This window comes from Cucurbita pepo, chromosome LG13, assembly GCF_002806865.2.
Source record: "Cucurbita pepo subsp. pepo cultivar mu-cu-16 chromosome LG13, ASM280686v2, whole genome shotgun sequence".
Classification (NCBI taxonomy): Eukaryota; Viridiplantae; Streptophyta; class Magnoliopsida; order Cucurbitales; family Cucurbitaceae; genus Cucurbita; species Cucurbita pepo.
The window spans coordinates 5,232,790-5,255,277 of record NC_036650.1 but is presented as its reverse complement, the minus strand read 5'-3'; the positions used below and the strand labels follow the sequence as shown (position 1 = coordinate 5,255,277).

General features: G+C 35.3%; 4 protein-coding genes across 6 annotated transcripts; 2 read left to right on the top strand and 2 right to left on the bottom strand.

Moving 5' to 3' along the window:
- Positions 1-860: 860 nt before the first annotated feature.
- LOC111809236 (probable RNA helicase SDE3) lies at positions 861-5,265 on the top strand. The gene is made up of 3 exons (XM_023695651.1): positions 861-1,858; positions 2,809-3,027; positions 4,196-5,265. Exons 1-3 carry the CDS (start codon positions 1,103-1,105, stop codon positions 5,216-5,218), a joined length of 1,998 nt encoding a protein of 665 aa, XP_023551419.1. The 5' UTR covers positions 861-1,102; the 3' UTR covers positions 5,219-5,265.
- A 3,578-nt stretch (positions 5,266-8,843) lies between these two features.
- On the top strand, positions 8,844-12,979 carry LOC111808732 (transmembrane protein 53-like). The gene is made up of 5 exons (XM_023694883.1): positions 8,844-8,952; positions 9,273-10,340; positions 10,512-10,617; positions 11,151-11,356; positions 12,706-12,979. Exons 2-5 carry the CDS (start codon positions 9,589-9,591, stop codon positions 12,977-12,979), a joined length of 1,338 nt encoding a protein of 445 aa, XP_023550651.1. The 5' UTR covers positions 8,844-8,952; positions 9,273-9,588.
- A 268-nt stretch (positions 12,980-13,247) lies between these two features.
- On the bottom strand, positions 13,248-15,432 carry LOC111809365 (putative GEM-like protein 8). Of its 2 annotated transcripts, none has more exons than XM_023695812.1 (4): positions 15,002-15,432; positions 14,830-14,898; positions 13,926-14,200; positions 13,248-13,620 (listed from the first exon to the last, which is right to left on the bottom strand). In XM_023695812.1, exons 1-4 carry the CDS (start codon positions 15,144-15,146, stop codon positions 13,432-13,434), a joined length of 678 nt encoding a protein of 225 aa, XP_023551580.1. In that variant the 5' UTR covers positions 15,147-15,432; the 3' UTR covers positions 13,248-13,431. The 2 variants fall into 2 exon arrangements, with proteins under 2 accessions (XP_023551580.1, XP_023551579.1); XM_023695811.1 differs by having other exon boundaries at positions 13,926-14,206; positions 15,002-15,430.
- Positions 15,433-19,020: 3,588 nt separating this feature from the next.
- On the bottom strand, positions 19,021-21,490 carry LOC111808542 (GEM-like protein 7). 2 transcript variants are annotated; one of them, XM_023694603.1, is made up of 5 exons: positions 21,069-21,490; positions 20,045-20,377; positions 19,876-19,956; positions 19,450-19,724; positions 19,021-19,344 (listed from the first exon to the last, which is right to left on the bottom strand). In XM_023694603.1, exons 2-5 carry the CDS (start codon positions 20,172-20,174, stop codon positions 19,159-19,161), a joined length of 672 nt encoding a protein of 223 aa, XP_023550371.1. In that variant the 5' UTR covers positions 20,175-20,377; positions 21,069-21,490; the 3' UTR covers positions 19,021-19,158. The 2 variants fall into 2 exon arrangements, with proteins under 2 accessions (XP_023550371.1, XP_023550370.1); XM_023694602.1 differs by having other exon boundaries at positions 21,357-21,490.
- Between the last annotated feature and the right edge of the window lie 998 nt (positions 21,491-22,488).

Sequence of the window (22,488 nt, the reverse complement as noted above, 5' to 3'; positions counted from 1 at the left end):
CCACCAAGTTTTGAAATGGAATTGGCATTGGAGGATTCCCATTCGAGGATTGGTCCCCACGAGAAAAAAGTTCCATTTTTCACTTTCCATTTTTATTTTTAATTAAAAAAATAGATAAATATGTTAAATTATGTATACTTTTGTACACTTATTGTTTATTTATTTAATTATTTTTTTAAAATATTTAACGATTTAATACAAAAGGTTATTATTATTATAAATTAAATATAACAGAAAGTTTTAAAGAATATTTTGAGAGAAAATAGAGTTTTAAAGAAATTTATAGGGAAAGTAAGAAATTTATAGGTATTTTATTAATTTAGGGATAATATTTTTGTTATGAAATATTATGATTTTTAATTAATTATTATAAGATCGAGAACTTTAGAATAACTATTTTTTTTTAGGAATATTAAATATAAAAAATACTTACCAGAAATTATTGTCTCAATCACTCAAAAATAAATGGACAATTTGGCGGAGATGGAGAATGAAATAGGTGGCAAGAGACGATGAGAATTTCGTGTGGATGAAAAATGAAATAGGTGACGGAATAGAGACTAGAAAAGTTTCTCCAGTCCAATATTTCATTAAAAATTATTATTATTATTGGACGGGTATTATTAGTTTCAAATTTGTTTTTATCTTTTAAAATTACAAATTTAATTAGTAATTTTTAAAATTTTATTATAATTTTCTAGTCAATTAATAACCTACATTTTAAATTTAAATTTAACGAATGAATTAATTTTTCAAAATTTTGAATTTGGTGGACTCATTTATTACAAAATAAAAAATTAGTATTCTTAGATTTAGAGTTTAAAAGTTGAGGAGACATAAAAGTTAATTATAAAATTCAATAGACTATGACTGTACTACATACGAGGTGATTTTCAGAGACTCGTCTTTTCTTTCAGTTCACAACTAGCTTAACACAGAAGCAAAGACTCCTCCGCTATCTTCTTCTTCTTCTTCTTCTTCTTCTTCTTCTTCGATTGTTTGATCGTCACTATAATCAGAGGCTGAAATCAACAGATTCTTGTACAGATTCTTTTGCGCTCTTCTGAGTCTTTTTGTTCCTTCTGATCGATTCAGGAGGACGATGTGGATGATTATAAATTTTCTGCGTCGAATTTTTGGGATCGATCGTCCCGAGTATGACAATCGTGGAAAAGCTCGGCAGCTTCGCGTTTTTGCAAGCTCTTACACGGGATCGAAATCGGAGTTCGACAAAGGCGGCTATTCGAGAAGGTTTCATCCGAGTAGGTATCAGTTAAGCCAATCAGTTATATCAATCAAAATTCGTCCGCAGTTCGGTAGGCCTTTGAGAGATTTAAGTAAGAAACCTAAATCTCTGTTTGAGTCGCTTGTGACGACACATTCAGTCAGACCGTCGGCTTCAATTAAGAACTCGGAATCCGCTAGGGTTTCGAGAGCTTCAGAGCCTTATTCTGAGTTCATCGCGAAGACATACGCCACCGCACAGTCGACATCAAATAAGAAATCGGTATCAGATAGTCATTCGAGAGCTTCAATTTCTTCATCGAATTTCTTCGTGACAACACACACTACCGGTAAATCGGCTTCTCCTAAACCGGCGGTGCCGCTGCCGGAAGTTACCGCCGAGCCACCGCCGACCTCGAACCCGACTCTGCGTCCAGTTTCTGGCCATGGAAGGAATCAGTCGGCGTACATTCTGGAGGCGAACAGTTCCTTGGCCTTGTACTTAATTCCTAAAGACGTTGAAGAGTTGATCAAATACGACGCCGTTCCTCCAGTTCTGAGACATCCCGTGTGTCCTGCAACTTACAAGTCTTATTTTGCTGCTCTTCTCTACGCTGAGGACTTCTATTGCAAGGTAAACTTGCAAATTTATATCAATTTAGGGTTCTAGGGTTTTAAGTGCGACTCTCGACTCTCCCCAGTGGTATGACATTGTCTACTTTGAGCGTAAGCTCTCATGGCTTTATTTTGGACTTCTCCAAAAGTTCTCGTGTCACTAGATAGAGTATTCTTTGATTATAAACTCATGATCATTCCCTAAATTAGCTGATGTGGGACTCCTCCCCTCGAACAAAGTACGTCTCCCCTTAATCGAGGCTCGACTCCTTTTTCTTTTTGAGTTTTAGTCATTTTTTACTATGCCTTCGAGGAACCTCGACTCCTTTTCTTTTGGAGTCCGACATTTGAGGATTTACCAATCTATTGGCACGACTAAGTTTTAGGGCATGACTCTGATACCATGTTAGATGAACACGAGTCTCCACAATGGGTATGATGTTGTCCACTTTGAGCATAAGCTTTCATAGCTTTGGTTTGGGCTTTTCCCCAAAAGGCTTCATATCAATGGATCTTCCACTCAATTAACCAACCTGAGTGGGAGGATTTTGTGGATGCTGAGGTTTACCTAAAAAATTATATGAAGTCGATTAAAATGGTCGGTCATCCTAAAATTAGGATTTAGAGGAACTAGTTCCTACGGAGGTTTCTCGAACTCTAATTGAGGAGTCAGCTTAGCATAAAATGAAGATTGTAGGAAGTAGAGAAAAATTTCCAACATTCCGAAAGTGTAACTTAGACAATAAAAAGGGGTTCGATACTAAAACTAGAGGAGTGATCGGTTGGATCACTGAATCCCGACCCAGCATCCCAAATTCTCCAAGCCCGAAAAGTTATATTGAGTATGTCCATTTTCATTTTGGACCTTTTTCGAACCCATTTAATAACGATTTTGTTTAGAATTATTCTTTTTTTAGTTTCCAAAATTTATTTTAAAGAAAATTAACGTTTTTGTTTGTCCTTATTCAGAAATGGAGCGACTACAAATTGGAAAGCGTGAATTTAGAGCTTCAAGAAATTTTGATTCGTAAACAAGCAAATAGGAAAGCGAGAATCGACGGCGATGAAAAGTTCTATAAAACCTTCGCGGCATTCGAGTTTGATTCAGTTCCTGAGAGGCGGCCGTTTCTACTATCGAGGGATTTGGTCCACGCACGACTCTCCGGGACCGAATACGAGCCATTTCAGGTAATACGAGTTTATTTTAACAATTACGAAGTTCTTAATTATTTAATTTGCTCTATTTTTCTATAGCTTTACTAGTTTAATCTCTCCAAGTTCTCGAAATCCAGACGGATTATTCATGAAAAATGTTAATCTGATCGTACAAACCATAATTCATAGTTCTTGAACTTTCATGCTTAGATTTAACAAATCATTTAGAGTACTTAAACTTTCAAATTCTGTTTTTCTGTAACTTTTTACTAGTTGAATCTCTGCAAGTTCTCGAAATCCAGATGGACTATTCATGAAAAATGTTAATCTAATCGTACAAACCATATGTTCTTGAACTTTCCTGCTTAGATTTTACAGATCATCGAGAGTACTTAAACTTTCAAATTTTGTTCTAATAGGTCTGTGAATTTAGATTCGGATCTTTTAATTTTGTGTCTAATAGGTTTACGGTGTATTCAACCTGCTCACGAATTATAAAAATTTGACCTATTCAACAAAAAGTAAAAATTTAGAAACTTGTTAGACATCGAATTTAAAAATTTAGGGATCGATCAATTTTTTCATACCTGAGAAACTAATGGAATTGACGAACACTTAGCATATCTTTGTTTCAGTTTGGACCTTGGAATTGAAGATATTATGTAATGAAAGCTTGCATTTAGGCTCTTCTCCTATAGACAGCTAGTAAACTTGATACTCATCCAAACTATATTATGCTTGCCCAATTTAGCAACTGTGACCATTTCTTTCTTTCTTCCTGGTTAGAGATCCTATATTGGTTGGAGAGAGTAACGAAACATTTTTTATAAAGGTGTAGAAATCTCTCTCCAATAGACACATTTTAAAATCATGAGGCTTACGGCGATACATAATGAGCCAAATCGGACTATATCTACTCGTGATTGGCTTGGGCTGTTACAAATGGTATTAGAGCCAGACATTGGGTGGTGTGCCAGCGAGGACGTTGGGCCCCTTAGAGGGTGGATTGGGAGATCCTACATTGGTTGGAGAGGGGAACGAAGCATTTCTTATAAGGGTGTGGAAACCTCCTCCTAATAGACTCGTTTTAAAACCATAAGGCTGATGACGATACATAACGAATCAATATTCTATTAGTGGTGGGATTTGGCTCTTACACATTTAAATAGTTATTTAATACTTAAAATCTTGTATTTAGCAGGGTTTCGTCTATCGAGTTTCTTCGAGTCATAGGTCGAGGAAGCGAAGCGTTCTTTTGGTTGATTTCGGAGACGATTTTTATGACTGGCATCATGAAACCAACAAATATGATATCAGTTTCACCTTCAACAGAGTTTGTTTAAAAAGAGCTCACCAAGCCATACAAGAAGCATCTGATTCTTTGTTCCACAATTTCCTTTTCCCTGAATCCATGTCAAGAACAAGACATCCCTCCATTCAAGTTACACATTCTACCCATCAATGTCTTGATCCTGCTCAAAAACATGCAGTCCATCACATTTTGAATCTTCATAGCTCACCACCTTATCTGATCAACGGTCCACCGTGCATACACGTCAACGATCGGGCTCGGAATCGAACGTTCGAGCTTTCGAGAACGGGCACAATCATTAAAGAAGCAGTGATTCAGATTTACTCAACCTCTCCCAATTGCAGAATCCTAATCTGTGCTCCTAAAAACTCAACATGTGATGAGCTGATGATATCTTTGAAGAAGGTGATTCCCGAGTCCAACATGTTTCGTGCTATCGCCGCTTTTCGAGAGCGAGACGATGTACCATACGACATATTGTCTTCGTGTTATTACAACGAGGACGAGGAGTGTTTCAGTTCTCCAATACTCGACAAGCTCCGCGAATACAAGATTATATTCTCGACGTACATGAGTAGCTTCCGACTACATGCTAAAGGCTTGGCTGCTGGACATTTCAACCATATTTTCTTGCTCGATGCATCGGCAGCTATCGAGCCCGAAACGTTGGTGCCTTTGACTAAGTTCGCTACAAATGCAACCAGTGTTATAGTTACTGGACAGACAGGGAACCAACCTAATTATGTTCGGTCAACAATCGGTCGAAGAAATGGATTGAAGACATCATATTTTGAAAGACTTGAGGTAAGCTTGCCATATAGTGACCTTAATCCTCTGTTCATTTCAGGCTTAGAGGAACAGCCAGGAAGTAATGGCGAAGTTGTTGGGTTGACTGGTACATATATGTATTAACATACCATATTATTTATATATATATATATATATGTAACGACCCAGTCCCACCGCTAGCGGAAATTGTCCTCTTTGGGCTTTTCCTCAAGGCTTTAAAACGCGTCTAATGAGGGAAGATTTCCACACCCTTATAAATGGTGGTTTGTTCTCCTCCCCAACCAAGGTGGGATATCACGATCCACCTCCTTCGGAGTCCAACGTCCTCGCTGGTACTCTTTCCTTCCTCCAATCGATGTGGGACTGCCCCCAAATCCACCCCTTTTAGGGCCAGCGTCCTTACTGGCATACTGCCTTGTGTCTACTTCCCTTCAGGGAACAGCGAGAAGGCTGGCACATCGTGAGGTGTCTGGTTCTGATACCATTTGTAACGACCCAAATCCACCGCTAGCAGATATTGTCCTCTTTTGGGTTTTCTCTTTCGGGCTTCCCCTCAAGGCTTTAAAACGTGTCTGCTAGGGGAGGTTTCCACACCCTTATGGTGATTTGTTCTCCTCTCAACCATGACATGGCAATAAATTAATATATATATATAGATATAGATATTGAAATTAATTTTTAAAAATATTTTTTTAATTTTAAAAAAGTTTATTTAATATCCCTAAACTTTTGTAATAAGTTTAAAAAAATGGGTTTAATACTATATTTAAAAAATACCCATAAAATTTTAAAAGTATTATTAACATCCTAACCTTTGTAAAAAAATCTAAAAAGTTTTACATTCGATCGGTCTAAAAAGTTTTACATTCGATCGGTCAATTATGGATGGAAATGTCTATCTATCGATGTCTAATTTAAAGTATTTATTTAATAGATTTTAAACTAGCATGATTTTTTTATGGACAATCTTGAATACCTAACATTTTTAATTTTAAATATTACGTGAATATTTAAAATAATAATAAAAGGAACCTTTTAAACTTATTTTTAAGAGATTTCAAAATAAAAAAATTTAAAGGATTAAAAATGTAATTATTCCTAAATTCTTTAATTTGTTCCAAGTGTTTCATTTTATGTGAATTTAAGCCATATTTGATAAAATTCCATAACTCAAAAAAGAAAAAAAAAATAGTATTCGTTATCCTTTTAACATATTTAGTTTTCTTTTAAATTTAAATAAAAATAAAAAAAAATAAAAACCTTTTTAATTTGTCTGTGATTGTCGTTTATAGGAGAATCTTGACCGTCTATTTAGTAGAACTTTTTTTTTTTTTTTTATTTGTCAAAATCAAGTAGACGATAATATTCAAGATAAAACTTTTCTAAAAATTTGTCATATTTTCAATAAAATTTTAAAAAATATAATATTATTTTGTTTCCGTCTATAATATTTTCTTCCTAAACTCTATCAAATAATTTAAATTAAATAAATTAATTTTCATTTAATTCCTATAAATTTTAAATAATTAACTTAAACTTAAACTAATTAACTTCTTACCACATTTGAATGTTCTAAAATCATTATTTTTTTATTTTAAAGATAATATATTATGCCTAAGCTTAAGAATAAAATTTATATAATAATTATTTTATTTTTTTTATTTGATTCTTTTCTCTCCCCCTTCATTGCATAAATAATATTCTATAACTTTTTTTTTCTTTTTTAAATACTTTCAAAATTACAAAAAATTATTAAAATTATCCTTTATTTTTGTAGACTAATTTTTTTAAAACTAAAAAACAATGGTAGAAAATTTCAGGGTAACTTTTTTTTATCTTTAATATGTCGATGTTGTATTTAAATTTATCCTTAACAACTAAAAGTGACCGTATTTCTTAATTTCTCTTGTTACAAAAATAAGAAATACAGTCATAATACGAACTCGAAAACAATTTAAAAAAAATAAAATAATCATAAAAAGGTTTGATGCTCATGGGCATGCCCTTCACCCATTCCTCCTCTTGTACCATTGGAATATTTTTTTAGGATATCTTCTCACATATTCCAACCCATTAATCCTTTTTTCATAAGGAATAAATAAATAAAGAATTAAAAAAAAAAATTGTACCTCAATTAGTTACATTCCATTTGATTTTTATATTTCTAGTGACACGACCGTGTTTCTACTTGACATAAACACTTTCTCCACCAATAATGAGTACGAGTTATTTTAGCATGTTTTATTTTCACTCACATGCATCTTAAGAAAAATTTTATAAAGTCGACTAGTAAACTGAACCAAATTGTCAGTTTTTCAAAAATTTAACCCAACCAAAATAAAAGAAAATAGGACCCCACTCAATTGATGATGGGTAGTCTAGATTGGTCGGATTATTAGATTATATGAACACCATGTTTATACGAACATAACGTTTAGGTCTATGGCTTGTGTCCTAACCTGATTTATAGTTGGTGTGGAATTCGAGTATCTAACCTTCTCATCAATATTAAAATATAAAATTTAAACTGACTTACTATAATTTTTATATTTTATAAAAATATTTAATTTTTAACGTTATAGAATAAATATTTAAAAGAATTCTACTATTTTCAATAAATTTTAAAATTATTATTTATTTATTTTTTAAAATATTATTTTCTTCTAAAAAAAATCATCTAATAATCTTGTAATGGGAATGGGGTTGGGATTTGGGACCCACCGTTATATATTATTAGAAGATAAATATAAAGATGGAAAAGAATATAAATATAATATTATAAATATTAATCGTAACGCTAACTAACAGTTAGTATAAATATTACGGAATTTTCGTTCTTCCGCGTGTTCTCTCTTTCTTCTCCGCCATTCATTGCTTCATTCCTTCGTCTTCTTAACGTATAGAAGTTGCAGAAAAACAAGGAACCGACATTGGATTTTGCTTTCGGGATTTCGCTTTCTTTCCTTCTCTCCCTCTCCCCTTCGTCGACGGTATGTTTCTCTTTCGATCTCTTCATGAACCTGCATTTTCCATTCATTGATTCGATTTCGTGTTTTGTGATTGTTGTTTTTGTGTTCCGGTCTCTGCTTGTCTTCTCATGTTTCTTTGCGTGTGATTTTCTGGATTTTGTTCTGATTTCGAACTAGCCTGCCAACGAGCTATTTGATAGTTTTCACCCTCATTTTGATTGTTTTTGTGGTATCTCCTTTCGGCCGGGTTGAAGTCCGATGATCGGATTTCCTCATTGTCGATTTTTTTAAATTTTTGAAGATTCTATAGCAATGCAATGAAATGAAATATTGTCTGAGGTTGAATATAGGGTAGTTTGGAGGAACGTCGATTTTAGGACGCGGTATGCGTTTTTAGAGAGGAATGATTCATTTTTCTTTGAAGTTTTCTCTTTGTTAATAGTTAGTATACCAGAACCAGCGCCGCGTGTTGTGGAAAATTCAATGCTCTTTCTCCGATTTGACCGTCTGTGTATGTACTGTAGAAAGAGAGTCACCGGGTATGTTTCTACTGAGAATTATTGAACGAATTAGTATCCAAATTTCGAATGTGAAAAGATTAAATTGACTTGTTTGGAGTGTGAGGACTGGATTTCTTCTGAATTACTTCGAATATTGAGACCTGTTTCACATTTTTTTACCAAGTTTGAAAGTTCAACGGGGATGTTTTGTTCACGACCAAGTCAGCCTGGGATTATGACTCGTGATGTGAAACGTACGTCTTTTACCTGCTGTTATTCCAGACCTCGAGTAGATCTATCTTTTGAGTTTGAGGTTGGCGTAGTTGATCCGGGCGGTTCATGCTCTGTTTAGCAAATCAATCCGTTTACTTGGATTGGATATTATTGGGTGGGTTTGTTTTCTGGTTCACTTTTTTTTATCCTGAGCATATTATTATATGGACGGCAACGCATAAAATGACAAATCCTTATCAATGGTTTCATCTTCCTTCTGAAGATGGGGGGCCTGTTTTTTCTGGAGTTGTGTCGCTATCCTCACCGAGTTCTTTGGCTGGAGCTCACAACACGTGGCGTCAACTAATTCTTTTTCCCTCCTTTTTGGGGTTTCCCAGTTCCTAGTTTAAAAGTATAATGTTATTTAATCGTGTTACTTAGCCATGTGAGATTAATGTTCTAATTTGCTGGAGACGTGTTTTTCTCTTGTTTCAGCAACGTGCGTGGGTGGGAACGGAAAGAGGGCTTGACGAAAACCCACATTTTCTAGGAAACTTCTTGGACGGTTTGGTTTGAGGATAAATGACATCGGCTGTCAAAGTAGGTGACAGCCCGATTTTATTGAATTGAACAGTTTCAAAGATCCATCCGAAGATCATCTTTCTCGTGCAAATTAACTTCCAGTAATCTCCTAGAAAGGTCTCGCTTTCTGGGCGTGTTCATCTTAGATTGCTCAACTCTTGATTTTTGCCTCATGTTCTTTCGGAGTAATCTGCTATTGGCATGAGACATTTTGATCTGTGTCTTAGATATGGGTTCCTTGCCTGGAATCCTTCAACGACCATTCGTCGCTGTAACTGCTGTGGCTGTGGCATCTTTTTCCTCTGACTTTTCAGACAAGTTACCGTCTCAGAGACCCCCAGAGGCTTCTTTTTCTTCTCCTTCTTCTTCCTCAGAATCAATTTTGGATTTCTTGAAGGAATCAAAGACGTCATTTGTTTCCCATACTTCTGTTTCAAAACTTGCAAACTTATCATTTGTTACTAAAATTCATGCACCTATCCCTAAATGTAGCTTTCCGATTCCAAATTCCAGTTGCAACTATGTTGGAAACTTCCGCACGTCTTTGGTTTCCTCCTCCGTTCTCTCTAATTTATATCAGTCAGCTGCATTGACCAAGGCATCAAAGCAGGCTGCACCTTCACGTAATCTTTCTTTCCCACCTTCTGAGGTTATGTACAGATGGCATTTACCGGAGCCAACGTCGGTAGATATTACGGGTAGTTCTGCTTGTTCAGTGGCAAAATCTAGGACGGTGGTGGTTTTATTAGGATGGTTGGGAGCCAAGCAGAAACATTTAAATAGATACGCCGAATGGTATACTTCCAGGGGTTTTCATGCCATTACCTTTACTTTTCCAATGGCTGAGATACTTGCGTATCAGCTTGGTGGGAAAGTTGAACAGCACATTGACTTGCTTGTGAACCATCTAGCTGATTGGTTGGAAGAGGAGCACGGGAAGAACCTGGTGTTTCACACTTTTAGCAATACTGGATGGTTAACGTACGTTTTTCTCCCTCTTCATTGAACATGCACGCAGAATGAAAGTTTGTTCATTTTCCTATTTTGCAGGGAGTTGGTAATGGGGATTTTTGCCCTTCACATTTAGCACCTTGGGCTTTTCTTGAACCAATGTCTTTACGTGATTGTTCCCTTGGACTTATCTCGATGCAGGTATGGAGCTATTCTGGAGAAGTTTCAGAATCATGATTCTTCTTTATTGGGAAGGATTAAGGGCTGCATTGTCGATTCTGCTCCTGTTGCAGCTCCTGATCCTCAGGTAATGGCGGCCTTAAAATGAAATTCTTGTTCTTTGTCAACGAGGCAGTCATCAATATTGAAAGATATACAGTTACTATTGCACCATGTTGACGCCAGTCCCCTTATTCAAAAAATTGGTTGCTTGCTGTATGTATGTATTAACTATGTACTGTTAACTATGCTTTGATTTAAAGTAAAAATAAGATCACTGAATTGGTCATTCTCCACCGTCGATTTATCAGGTTTCATATGGGAAAAAGACTCAAGTGGCCCTTTTTCCTTGCATATCATGTATATTTAAAATTATGGATAAGGACAAATTTTTGTTTATTCAATTATTATTTTCTCTGTGAATTTAAAGTAACGTTTGTTGTAGGTTCTCACAGCTCTTTTATATAAATTGCACCTTATTTTTGCTTGTAATAGGTCAATTTACATTCAAGGACTTTCTCTTTTAGTAAGGATTGATGGTGATCTGTGTTTCTATCTGAGTTTCTTTTTTTAACAACTATGAGGGAAAGTATTTGTTAAATCTTGTTATTGCTTTTCTAGGTCTGGGCTTCAGGCTTCTCTGCAGCCTTTTTGAAAAAGAACAGTGTGGCAACAAAAGGATTGACAACCTTGGACAACACAGGGATGGAATTATCAATCAGCAATAAAGAAAATATAGAACCTAAACCAGCAGTTACCGAAGCAGCACTTCTATTAGTTTTGGAAAAGATCTTCGGCTTCGTTTTGAAACTACCTACAGTGAACAGGTTGTTTCCCTTTTAAATGCGATAGTTATAACTAATATTATTTTTATAAGAAACAATTTTATTGATGTATGAAATTTACAGAAGGGATAGATAATCTATGATGATTACAGAAGGCTTTCCCAATTGGATAAAAGGGAAGCAAACTATATAAAGAAAAGATGCTAGACAATTTAGCGCAGAGAGAGTTCTTAGAATAGTGCTCTTCTATTTTTGGCGGCCATAATACGGTGGAAAAGGCTTTTCTTACATTTTTGTTTTCATTTTTTTTTTCTTTCTTCCCTAGCATCCAAAGATAATAGCTCAGCTATCATTTGCTTTCTTTGTACCTGTTGAACCAAGGGAATGGGGTCAGATTCCTCAAGGTTGTCAATAATAGAAATTACCTTCAAAACCTGGTTTCTTTGAGTGAGTTTGCAGCCAAAAAATGTCTTTATTCCACGGTTCGATCATTTCCTTCAGCCCTTTGAGTTTCATGATAAGACCATATGTCTTTCCACCAATACTCAAAGAGTAGAGGAAGGACACATAAAAAAGTTCTTGCCAAAAACTAAGTCTCTTCCAGAATCTTCAAAGGTCACAAACCCCTGAAATCCAAAACTTGAACCCATCAGCATGAATGAAGAGGGTGGTAAAAGTGTACCGGCCTTTGGTGATATCAAAGATGGATAGAGTAGGGTCGTTCCACATCACGAGGATACCCTTGACAAACCATTAGCATCCGAAGTAGTCCAGCTAATGTTCCTTTCTTGTAGGTAATTTTCTCAACCAAAATGGTATGTTCAAGGAACCTCTCTTCTTTGAAGAATTTCTGGTTTAGAGAAGCTGAGACAAAGAAGATAGTAACCAGCCAATGCAATGATTACCAGGGTAGTGTGACAATGAAGGCTTATCTCTTATAGACTTTGTAATCTTCAATCTTGTGCCTCTATAAATGGAATTGACTTCAATTGAGTGGCAGGTCACTTCTTTAGGGGTCGGTAGTTGGTTTTCTGGTTGTCGAGAGAGTGTTGAGCTGGTGGTGACGGCTGGTGGTAGATAGTCGGTGGAAGATGGGGGGTGTAGAGGGGTTGGTCCTACCTGTAATGGCACCTTCCTTTTGCTGCCACTACTACCGATATATTACAAGATTGAGCAGATGCAAGAAAAATTTGGAAAATATTGAACTCTAAAATTATATAGGATGGTCATTAACAAGAGACAGTGCATAAATATGATTAAGTTCATATCCATTTACAACTGTGCCTTTGTTCAATTATGTTTAGAATTGTAACTACAGTTTATGTGCAATTTTAGTTCATACACCTGTCCACGAAATCTAAAAGATGAAAATTGTTATATTTTCCTACCAGGAGGCTCTCTGATGTGTTGAACACATTATCGTTGTCACAACCAAGCTGCCCTCAATTGTATATCTACAGCTCAGCAGATCGAGTTATCCCAGCAGATTCCGTGGAATCATTTATAGAGGAGCAACGACGCGCAGGACATGAGGTTAGAGCTTGTAATTTTGTGTCCACCCCTCATGTAGATCATTTTAGGAATGACCCAAAATTGTATACTTCTCAGCTTAGTCAGTTCCTGGCCGATTGCTTGCTTACCTCTTGTTGTAGAGAGTCCTGTTAGCTCAATGAGTTAGTTGCTCACCATTTTACCTCATCTTCTTTTTATACAACATTGTTTGTTCTCACAAACCAGTGAGGGTAAACAAAAGCCTAAAATTCATTGGTTTATAATATAGATCATAGTTCTTTTGTATTTATGAGGTGTTGATCATGCTCGGCTTGTGCTGTTGAACGAGCACGAGAGGGTGCATGCGTATAACATAAACAAAGTCACCCCATGATTCTAAAAATTTGAGTGACTATAAATTTGGAGAAGCTAACACCAAACATACACATAATATATATCAACTTACATTGATACTAATTGAAATTTGTACAAATTGAGACAAATGTATCTATCTAGCTTTCCTTGGCTCCATTAAGTAAATCCTAGGAAGCACAAGGAAACCGAAAGGAATAGAATAGAAAAGAAAACACTTCTGCTAAACATATTCTTCCAAGTTCCAAACATAACTAGCAGTTAGTCTTCCACTCATGAGAGATAGCTTGTTGAAGAAATCTGAATGTTTTTTGAAAATTTTGGAACCCCATGAACCAGAAATCAAAATTATCCACCGTTACTATCTCCAAGTATTTCTGTGAAGGCTTCATCACATTCTTACTTTGGTTCACTCTCTCTATCCTCCCCATTGGAATCACTACCTGCACCAACATCACAACCAGTTTAGTAAACATCTAACTCGAGACAACTTTACGTTCGAAAGAAAATTTTAACCATAAATTTTTTTGACCTAAGACGGGTTTGTTCCCTTTTCGAACATGACTTTACTAATAATTAGTTGGTCCTTCAAGGAACTAATCCCGAGACAAACTACTCATCTTACAGTGTCTCCTTGTAAACTCGGAGCGGCGGTTAAGCCTGCATAGAGCCAGATGAGGGGAGACCTAATAAGAATGTGTTTCTCTCGTAAACAAATAGTGGATCGAAGAGAGAGATAGGTTGTTACCTTGTAATGGAATCTTAGGAGCTCTCCAGTTGGGGAAGAAAGTTTGAGTGATTTGTCACTGCAAAAGGCTAGTTTGTGTGTGGATATGAAGAGAAGACCTGCAAGGGGTCCTGTTGTTGTTGACAAATGGCATTGACAAGCCTTCAATAGCTTCTCTCCTTCTCTTACACTAAATAACTGCTTGTAAACTTTCCTCAACCCACCAACTTGAAGAATCTTTGCTCCCAAGTTCAACTTTCCCTTCACTGTTTCTCTGATCTTTTGTCCTAATCTCACTGCAACTTGACAAACCAAACAATACACTCATAAGTTCATGGCTTCTAATGTTGTACTATTGTGAGATCCCACATCGGTTAGAGAAGGAAACGAAACATTTTTTTATAAGCGTGTGGAAACCTCTCCTTAGCAAACGCGTTTTAAAACCATGAGGAGAAACCCAAAAGGGAAAACCCAAAGAGGACAATATCTGGCTAGCGTTGGGCTTGAGCTGTTACAAATGGTATTAGAGCCAGACACCGGACGGTGTGCCAACGAGGATGCTGAGCCTCGAAGGGGGTTCATTGTGAGATCTCACATCAATTGGAGAGGGGAACGAGTGCCAGCGAGGACGCTGGGCCCATAAAGGGGGTGGATTGTGAGATCCCACATCGGCTGGAAAGGGGAACAGAAACATTCTTTATAAGGGTGTGGAAACCTCTCCCTAACGGACGCATTTCAAAATCGTGAGGAAACCCGAAAGGGAAAGTCCAAAAAAGAGAACAATATCTGCTAGCAACTATAATAATTTGATTGAAGAACAATCATCTTTGAGTTGGTTTAATGGGATGTTGAAAGTCTTAATTATAAGCCTCATGGATTTGATTTGATATTAAAGAACCATATAGTGAAGAAAAAAAGAGCTTACCATGTTCTCTAACTCCATGGGCAAAACTCCCAACCTTGCTCCCCCTGCTAACAACTGCATCCTCTCTACCTGCAAACATTTACAAAACTCTCTCCATTCAGTCACCATTCACCCTCACAACAAATACACATAGACATCAACCCAAGGAAAGAAAAAGAAATAGAAGCTTTACATTGTTTTGTCGCCCGGGGTTCGCCATCGGGAGATTGACTACCGATCGGAGCAGGCAACAGTCTCTTCAGCGACTTCTCAACCGGCTGAAACGCCGTGGAGCCAACAAGGATCCCGGCGACTTCTCGGGTCATCAAAGCATCCATTTTCTTCTGCTTCTAGTTGTATGTATGAATTAATGTACACGGTAAAGGAGTGGGGGTGGATGATCAATGTTCTTCCTGCAACTCTTATAAATGGTGAGACATTGAAACATGAAGCTTTGAGCTGAGTCAGCCATGGCCGTCCACCAAGATTATTAAAAGAACGGATATCAGTGAAAGAGAGTTTTTTAAGAGAAAAGGACCATAAAGGGAGCCAAGATAATGTTGGGGCTTTGTAATTTTTACTTAAAAAAAAAAAAAAAAAGCATAGTGGAATTGCCTTTTTTGCAAGACCCTTAAGAAAGGATGCTTTCTTGTTATGCAAGCACGTATACATTTATAAACTATGCCTTAATTACTTTACCTAGTTTCTTTAAATTCTTTTAAGCAATTGTGTTTGTTGGATGATGGAAGTCCCACATCGACTAATTTAGGGAATGATCATGGGTTTATAAGTGAGGAATGCTAACTCCATTGGGGTGAGGCCTTTTGGGGAAGCCCAAAGCAAAGCCATGAGAGCTTATGCTCAAAGTGGACAATATCATACCATTGTGGAGAGTCGTGTTCGTCTAACATGGTATCAGAGCCATGCCCTAAACTTAGTCGTGCCAATAGATTGGTAAATCCTCAAATATCGAACAAAGAACTCCTAAAGAGAAGGAGCCAAGCCCCTCCTCGAAGGCAGTAAAAAATGACTAAGACTCCAAAGGAGTCGAGCCTCGATTAAGGGGAGGCGCACTTTGTTCGAGGGGAGGTGTTGGATGATGGAAGTCCCACATCGACTAATTTAGGGAATGATCATGGGTTTATAAGTGAGGAATACTAACTCCATTGGGGTGAGGCCTTTTGGGGAAGCCCAAAGCAAAGCCATGAGAGCTTATGCTCAAAGTGGACAATATCATACCATTGTGGAGAGTCGTGTTCGTCTAACAGTGTTCACATACTTCTGCTTAATTTGAATTCGTTTTTTTAACGTTTATTTAATTCTAAAGTTCATATCGATGAAATCGATCATTCATACTTTTCGGTTAGTATATTTAAGCCTAAGATTCGGTTTTTTATGAAAATTAGTAAAAATTGATCACTCATACCGATGGGTTGGTTATTTACGAGTCACAAAGCCTTATGTGATCATTTTTGGACAAAAATTTGGACCTAGAATAGTACAATAACGACCTCCAATGAAAATTGAGACCCAGACATTGTCGTAGTCTTTAAGGTTGAGGGTGTTATTGCAACTTTTGAAAGAACATGTGTATTTTTTTTTTAATATAGGATAAAGTTCAAGGGTATTTTTGTAATTTAGCCTTTAGAAATTCTTTAAAGTAGGAGTTGGAATCGAGAAGGTAATATAATAATATTAATATAAAAAAGCTTAGGATAAATTTAAAAAGTATTAAAATTAGAAAGAAAAAAATGGTTTAAAAAAAATATGGAAGCAACTTTTGCAAATGGATCATATTTTATAAGCGTAAGAGCTTTGTGATGCAACTCTTCCCCTTTTCTATGAAAACCTTTTTATTTTTTTAACTTTTTTTCGTGCAATCGAAAAATAACATGATGTGTCACTTCAAATCAGTAATTTGCCACATGGACTAACCATTTAGAAGACTCGTGTCCAAGTATGTGCTTGGCCATATGGTCGACATGAGTGTACTAATGCCACATTGATTAGAGTATAATTTGTTAGCCACCCCGTATAGATCATTAGAAATGGCATAGCATGATATATCATTTCTTACCAAAGATTTGTAGTCATCCTATCCAACTCAACTCGAGATAAATTCAAATTAAGTATTAGTTTAAATTTGTGAGTGTACATAGTCAAACGCCACGTTAGTACGAGACTCTGTTCGTACATTGATTGACATCCTAATTGTCAAAGAGATCATTCACATCACTATTGATCTTTCATCAAGAGTCGTGCATCCATAATACCAACCGCAAAGTATAATAATTACTAACTCATCGTTGGTAAGTCTAATTAGATATTTATTAAAGTTTAGAGACTTTTTTTTTTCCACATAACTAAAACTTTACGAACTAAACATGTAACATAATCTAACTATCGTTGACGTACGAATAAAATATTGGGTGATGAGTTGTGGTTAAAAATGTTTATTTAACACGTGGGATCTATACGGAACGAGATGGAGAATCCTCATTCAAATGGGAGAATGAGGAAGAAAATGAAGAGAAATTTTCCTCGCTAAACAAAGCTGTGACGGGAATTATTCTCCATCTCGGCCGACCCACTCACTTTAACAAAAACTAACTTATAATATATATATATATATATATACTTAAATTTATCCAAAAAAAAAAAAAAAACTTTTATTTATTTATTTATAAATTAATATTATTGAGATCTTAAAGAAATTAAAGACAGGCTTTATGAGAATCATTTGACATTGCTTCCTTTTCCCACTTTCTTTTATATATATATATATATATATATTCTTATTTTATTTTATTTATTTAAGCTTTGCAATGGCACCCAAATTCCTTTTCCTAATTTTGTACCAACTTCCCACTAAAAGAAAAGGTCCATTTATTCATTTTATTTATTTATTTTAGCTTTGCAATATAACGTTTATGCACTTTTATTTTAGTTGATTTATTGAATAACTAATATAATATATATCAATTAATTAATTAAAATTTTCGTTTAGAAAAGTCGTTAAACATCACATATTATATTAAAAATATAATTTGAAATTAATTAAAAGTATTAAATAATCATGAAATACTATTTTAATATTTTATATGTTATCATTTAGTTTTGGTTTCTACAAAATTGGTATAAAAAAAATAAACTCCCAAATATTAATTATCTTATATATAACATTATTTTATATAACAAAATAATACAAACATTAGTTATCCCAAACATTTAAATCTAAATATTTAATATTCATACTTATAAAACTGTAATAATTTAAGCTTACCGAGTAGATATTGTTCTCTTTGAACTTTTCCTTTTGAACTTTCCCTCCAAATTTTTAAAATGTTTCGTTCTCTCCTCACCAATCGATGTGACCACTAGCTTCTCTCAAAATTTCTAAAACGAGTCTATTAGGAGAGGTTTTCACGTGACCGCCAGCAGATATTATTTTTTTTTTGCTTTCCCTTTCGGGTTTTCTCTCAAAGTTTCTAAAACTTCACAAAACACACCTTTGTAAAGAACATTTCATTCTCCTCCCACAATGATATGATAGCTTTGCTTTGGGCTTCCCAAAATGCTTCATACCAATGGAGATAGTATTCTATCCCACTAAATTAACCAATGTGGGACTCTCGGACTCACTCTCAATAATCCTCAACAATCCTCCTCTGAGGCTTATGGAGCTCTCGAATAGCCTCCCCTTAATCGAAGCTCGACCCTTTGTTCGACATTTGAGGATTCTATTGACATGGTTAAGTTTAAGACATGGCTCTGATACCATGTTAGGAATCACAACTCTCCACAATGGTATGATATTGTCCACTTTGAGTATAAGCTCGCTTTGCTTTGAGCTTCTCCAAAAGGCCTCATCCCAATGGAGATAGTATTCTATCACTTATAAACTCATGATCTTACAATAAATTAACCAATGTGGGACTCACTCCCAATAATCCTCAATAGGGATCTCACATAAACAATATATGCAAATTCAAACGAACCAACTTGAGCAATGGCCACTACCGAAGACCATAGTGATCATTTGCCTAAACTTATTTTACTTATTAAGCCAATCAATCTAAATATAGATTTACTACTAATGGTGACAATATATTTACATGTAAAGTCATGTTATGGTGAGATGATGCTTCTCCAAAAGGTGGGATCTTCTTAGAGAGAGATTTGAATGTAAAAGTTTGAAACTTTCAAGGAAAGAGGATGAAGAAGTGGAGAAGATAACTTGTCAATCACAAGAGAATTTGTACAATTGAGTTGATTGTATTGTGATCAAATGATAAAAAAGGGGGAGGGGAACCAAAGAACATTTCTTCTGCAATATCTTCCTCAAATCATCTAGCATTTCTTGCATTCTTGATAGATCACATCTTGAAGATATTGAAGAGTTTTGCGATAATTCAAGAACCCCATAAACCAGAAGTCAAAATTATCCACCGTAACTATTTCCATGTACTTCTGTGAAGGCTTCATCACATTCTCACTTTGATTGATTCTCTCTATTTTTCCTACTGGAATCAATACCTGCAGACAACCATTTGTTTCGAGTTTTAGTGCTGCGTGAGAGGAAGAAGATGATGACGATAACGACGAGGAACAAGAAAGCAACTATTGCTCGGGCGAGCTTACCTTGTAATGGAATCGAATTAGCTCTCCGGTGGGGGAAGAAACTTTGATCGATCTGTCGCTGCAGAAGGCGATCTTAGCTGTGGATATGAAGAGCAGACCTGCAATAGGTCCAGCTGTGGTTGACAAATAGCAGTGGACAGCCTTCAATAGTTTCTCACCATCTCCAACATTAAACAATTGCTTGTAGATTTTTCTTAATCCACCTACTTGAAGAATTCTAGCTCCTAAGCTCAACTTTCCTTTGACAGTTTCTGTGATCTTGGATCCTAGTTTCACTGCTCATAAACCGAAAAGTTTCTATCAAACTTTCATTCCAATCAGCTCACTTGGATGTTTATTCATCCCAATTCTTTGTTCTCTTGATCAGCATATCAAAGCGTTTGAGAATCTTAATAATAAACTAAGAAACTAGACTAACAAACTCACCATGCTCCCGGACTCCATGAGCAAAGCTGTCAGCTCTTTTACCAAGCTTGTTCACCCTGCTAAGCATTGAATCTTTACTACCTGAAAAATGAAGACTATTCTCAATCCAAGAACCCATTTCTTGTTCATTCATTCATTTATCAAAGCATGAGTTTGGGGGATTTCTTACATTGTTTTAATGTTGGGTATTTACTGTCTGGAGATGGAATGTTGTAGTGGCCAGCAAGATCAGGTAAGAGTCTCTGAACTGATGATCCAATTGGAAATCCAATAACATGTCTCTGTAGTAAAGCTTCCATCTTTGATTAATGATAAAGAAAATTCAGCTATACAAATTCTCTTGCTAGGAGTGGCTTGATCTCTACAGCCACTCAACCAGGATGTTCTTAACTAGCAAGAAGCAGGGAGGAGATGTTTGCTTAATGACTAGTGTATCAATCTCTGGCTCTCCCACTATATTTAAAGGGATCGAAAATTGTTGGTGAATCTTACTTTCTGTTGTCTGAGTCATCCAGGATGCATCAGAAAGAATAAAAAGATTAAGATAATTGGGAAAAAGAAAAAGAAAAAGAGATCTTAGGTTTAGTAACTTTAGAAAGAAAGCAAAACAGAAAGCCTTTTGAAATATCTCCAATCTCCTAAGAAAGCTTCGGAAGAAAGGCTAATCTCTTGCAGAACAGGCCTTGTTCTAAGCATTAGCTCAACAAAAACCTCAAGGAAATAAGAGAGTAACAACATTCATCCTACAAAGGTCTCAGTCCGCTGAGGGGAGGATCAACTCGACAAAATAACCCATATAAGAATGTTCATAGCTAGAACATTTATTAACATGAATTTTGATGATACCATTTAGAAATTTGGATTCGATTTCTTAACCAACTCCCAACCCCACCCAGATAAAGTAAATAAGAAGAAGAAAGTATAGAAAAAGTTAGCCATTGAAAATAGATCCCAAGACAACTTTTGTATCATAGCACTACAGATTCCTACTTTTCCTCAATTTGAAATGGTGAGGCTTTGATTTTGAAACTTTTGAGCTGGCTTATTGGCTTTCTGATGCCAGCTGACTTTTCATACAGACCCCAATTGGTAAAACTAACACCTAGCACATGCTAAAAGGCATAACGGTCGCATAGTTTTACCAGAAATGACATTTGATATCATGTTTTCAGTACAAAATCTCAGTTCTTTACCTAATATAACCGCTATTTTCTTCTCCTCTGACACACCCAGCATCAAAAAAAGCTTGTAAGCACCACACTGAAGGTGAAAAAAGTACCAGGACTTACATCAAACACCTTGTGTGCACGATCCCAAAAGATATATTTCTAGTTCATTATGGGTATTCAGGAAATCCCATTTTGATCTTAATTCATCCCAAACAAACTAGAAACGGGGAAAAAAAAAAAAATCCAAGGATAATTCAAGTCGGCAGATCAAAAGAGGAAAAATTAGTGGAGGGAGAGAGAGCAATTCATGACCTTATTTGAGAAGAAGATCAGGAGGGTCCCCATGTCGACTTGGAAAGCTGGGATTCAACCTGATAATGTGGCAACCATCCTTTTCGATGAATCACTAGCGCGTATATTCATCAATGTTGGAGTTGTAAAATGAACGAACAGAACCAAAAGGATGTAATCAAAAACTGCCTTGGCCTTGGATTAATTGGAATAATTTTGGCAAATAATTTTTTTAATTAATTCTAATTAATAATTAATTTCACTGATTTCATATTTTTTTAATAAATATACTCATGCTAAAACACATTTATATAGAAATTAATTGCTTAATATATATATTTTTTTTAATTAATTTTAGTATATTCTTATCAATTATAGAATTAATGTAAACATAAAATTATAATAAATATATTTAAAAAAATAATGAAAGCTTTAAAAAATAGGTTCATATACACAAAAGTCATCTGGTTTAGAGCATATTCTCGAAAAGGTTCGAATAATTCGTCATATATTTTTTAACTAAAAAATAAATAAATAATATAGCTTATATTAATTTTTTTAATGAAAAGGATATTATTATTAAAAATATTTATTTTAACAAACATTATACTAATATTTTTTTTGAATTTGATTAAAAGTGATTAATCAAATTATATAATTGATGAATTATATAATTAATTAGAGAAACCATTATTAATAATTAATATTATTTGATTTTTTTTATATTATTAAATAATGATGTGTAAAGTATAAAATATATTGTTTTTATATTATAATTAGGTTCTATTTATTCTTAAAAAAATAATAAAAATTGCATTAAATGAGCTTCAAAGTTTCAAAGACATTTATGAGTTGGATGTTCTATTCTTTCCTAACTGCTCAACACTTTTTTGTTCCTCAGCTGCCTACTCTTCATTTTTCTATTGCCAATAAGAGAAGATAATTGAAAGAAAGGCGAAAGCGGATCAGATCTTTCAATGCACCGTTACATCTTTTCTCGTTTTGATATCTGAGCGAGGGACTCCTGCAATGATTGGAGACTCGAATGTTCCTTTATACACGGAAAGTTTTTTTTAAAGGAATCGGACTTGTTGTTTGCATAAAGATGATCGATCGCCATTAATGACCAAAGTAAGGTTAATATGTGCCTTTC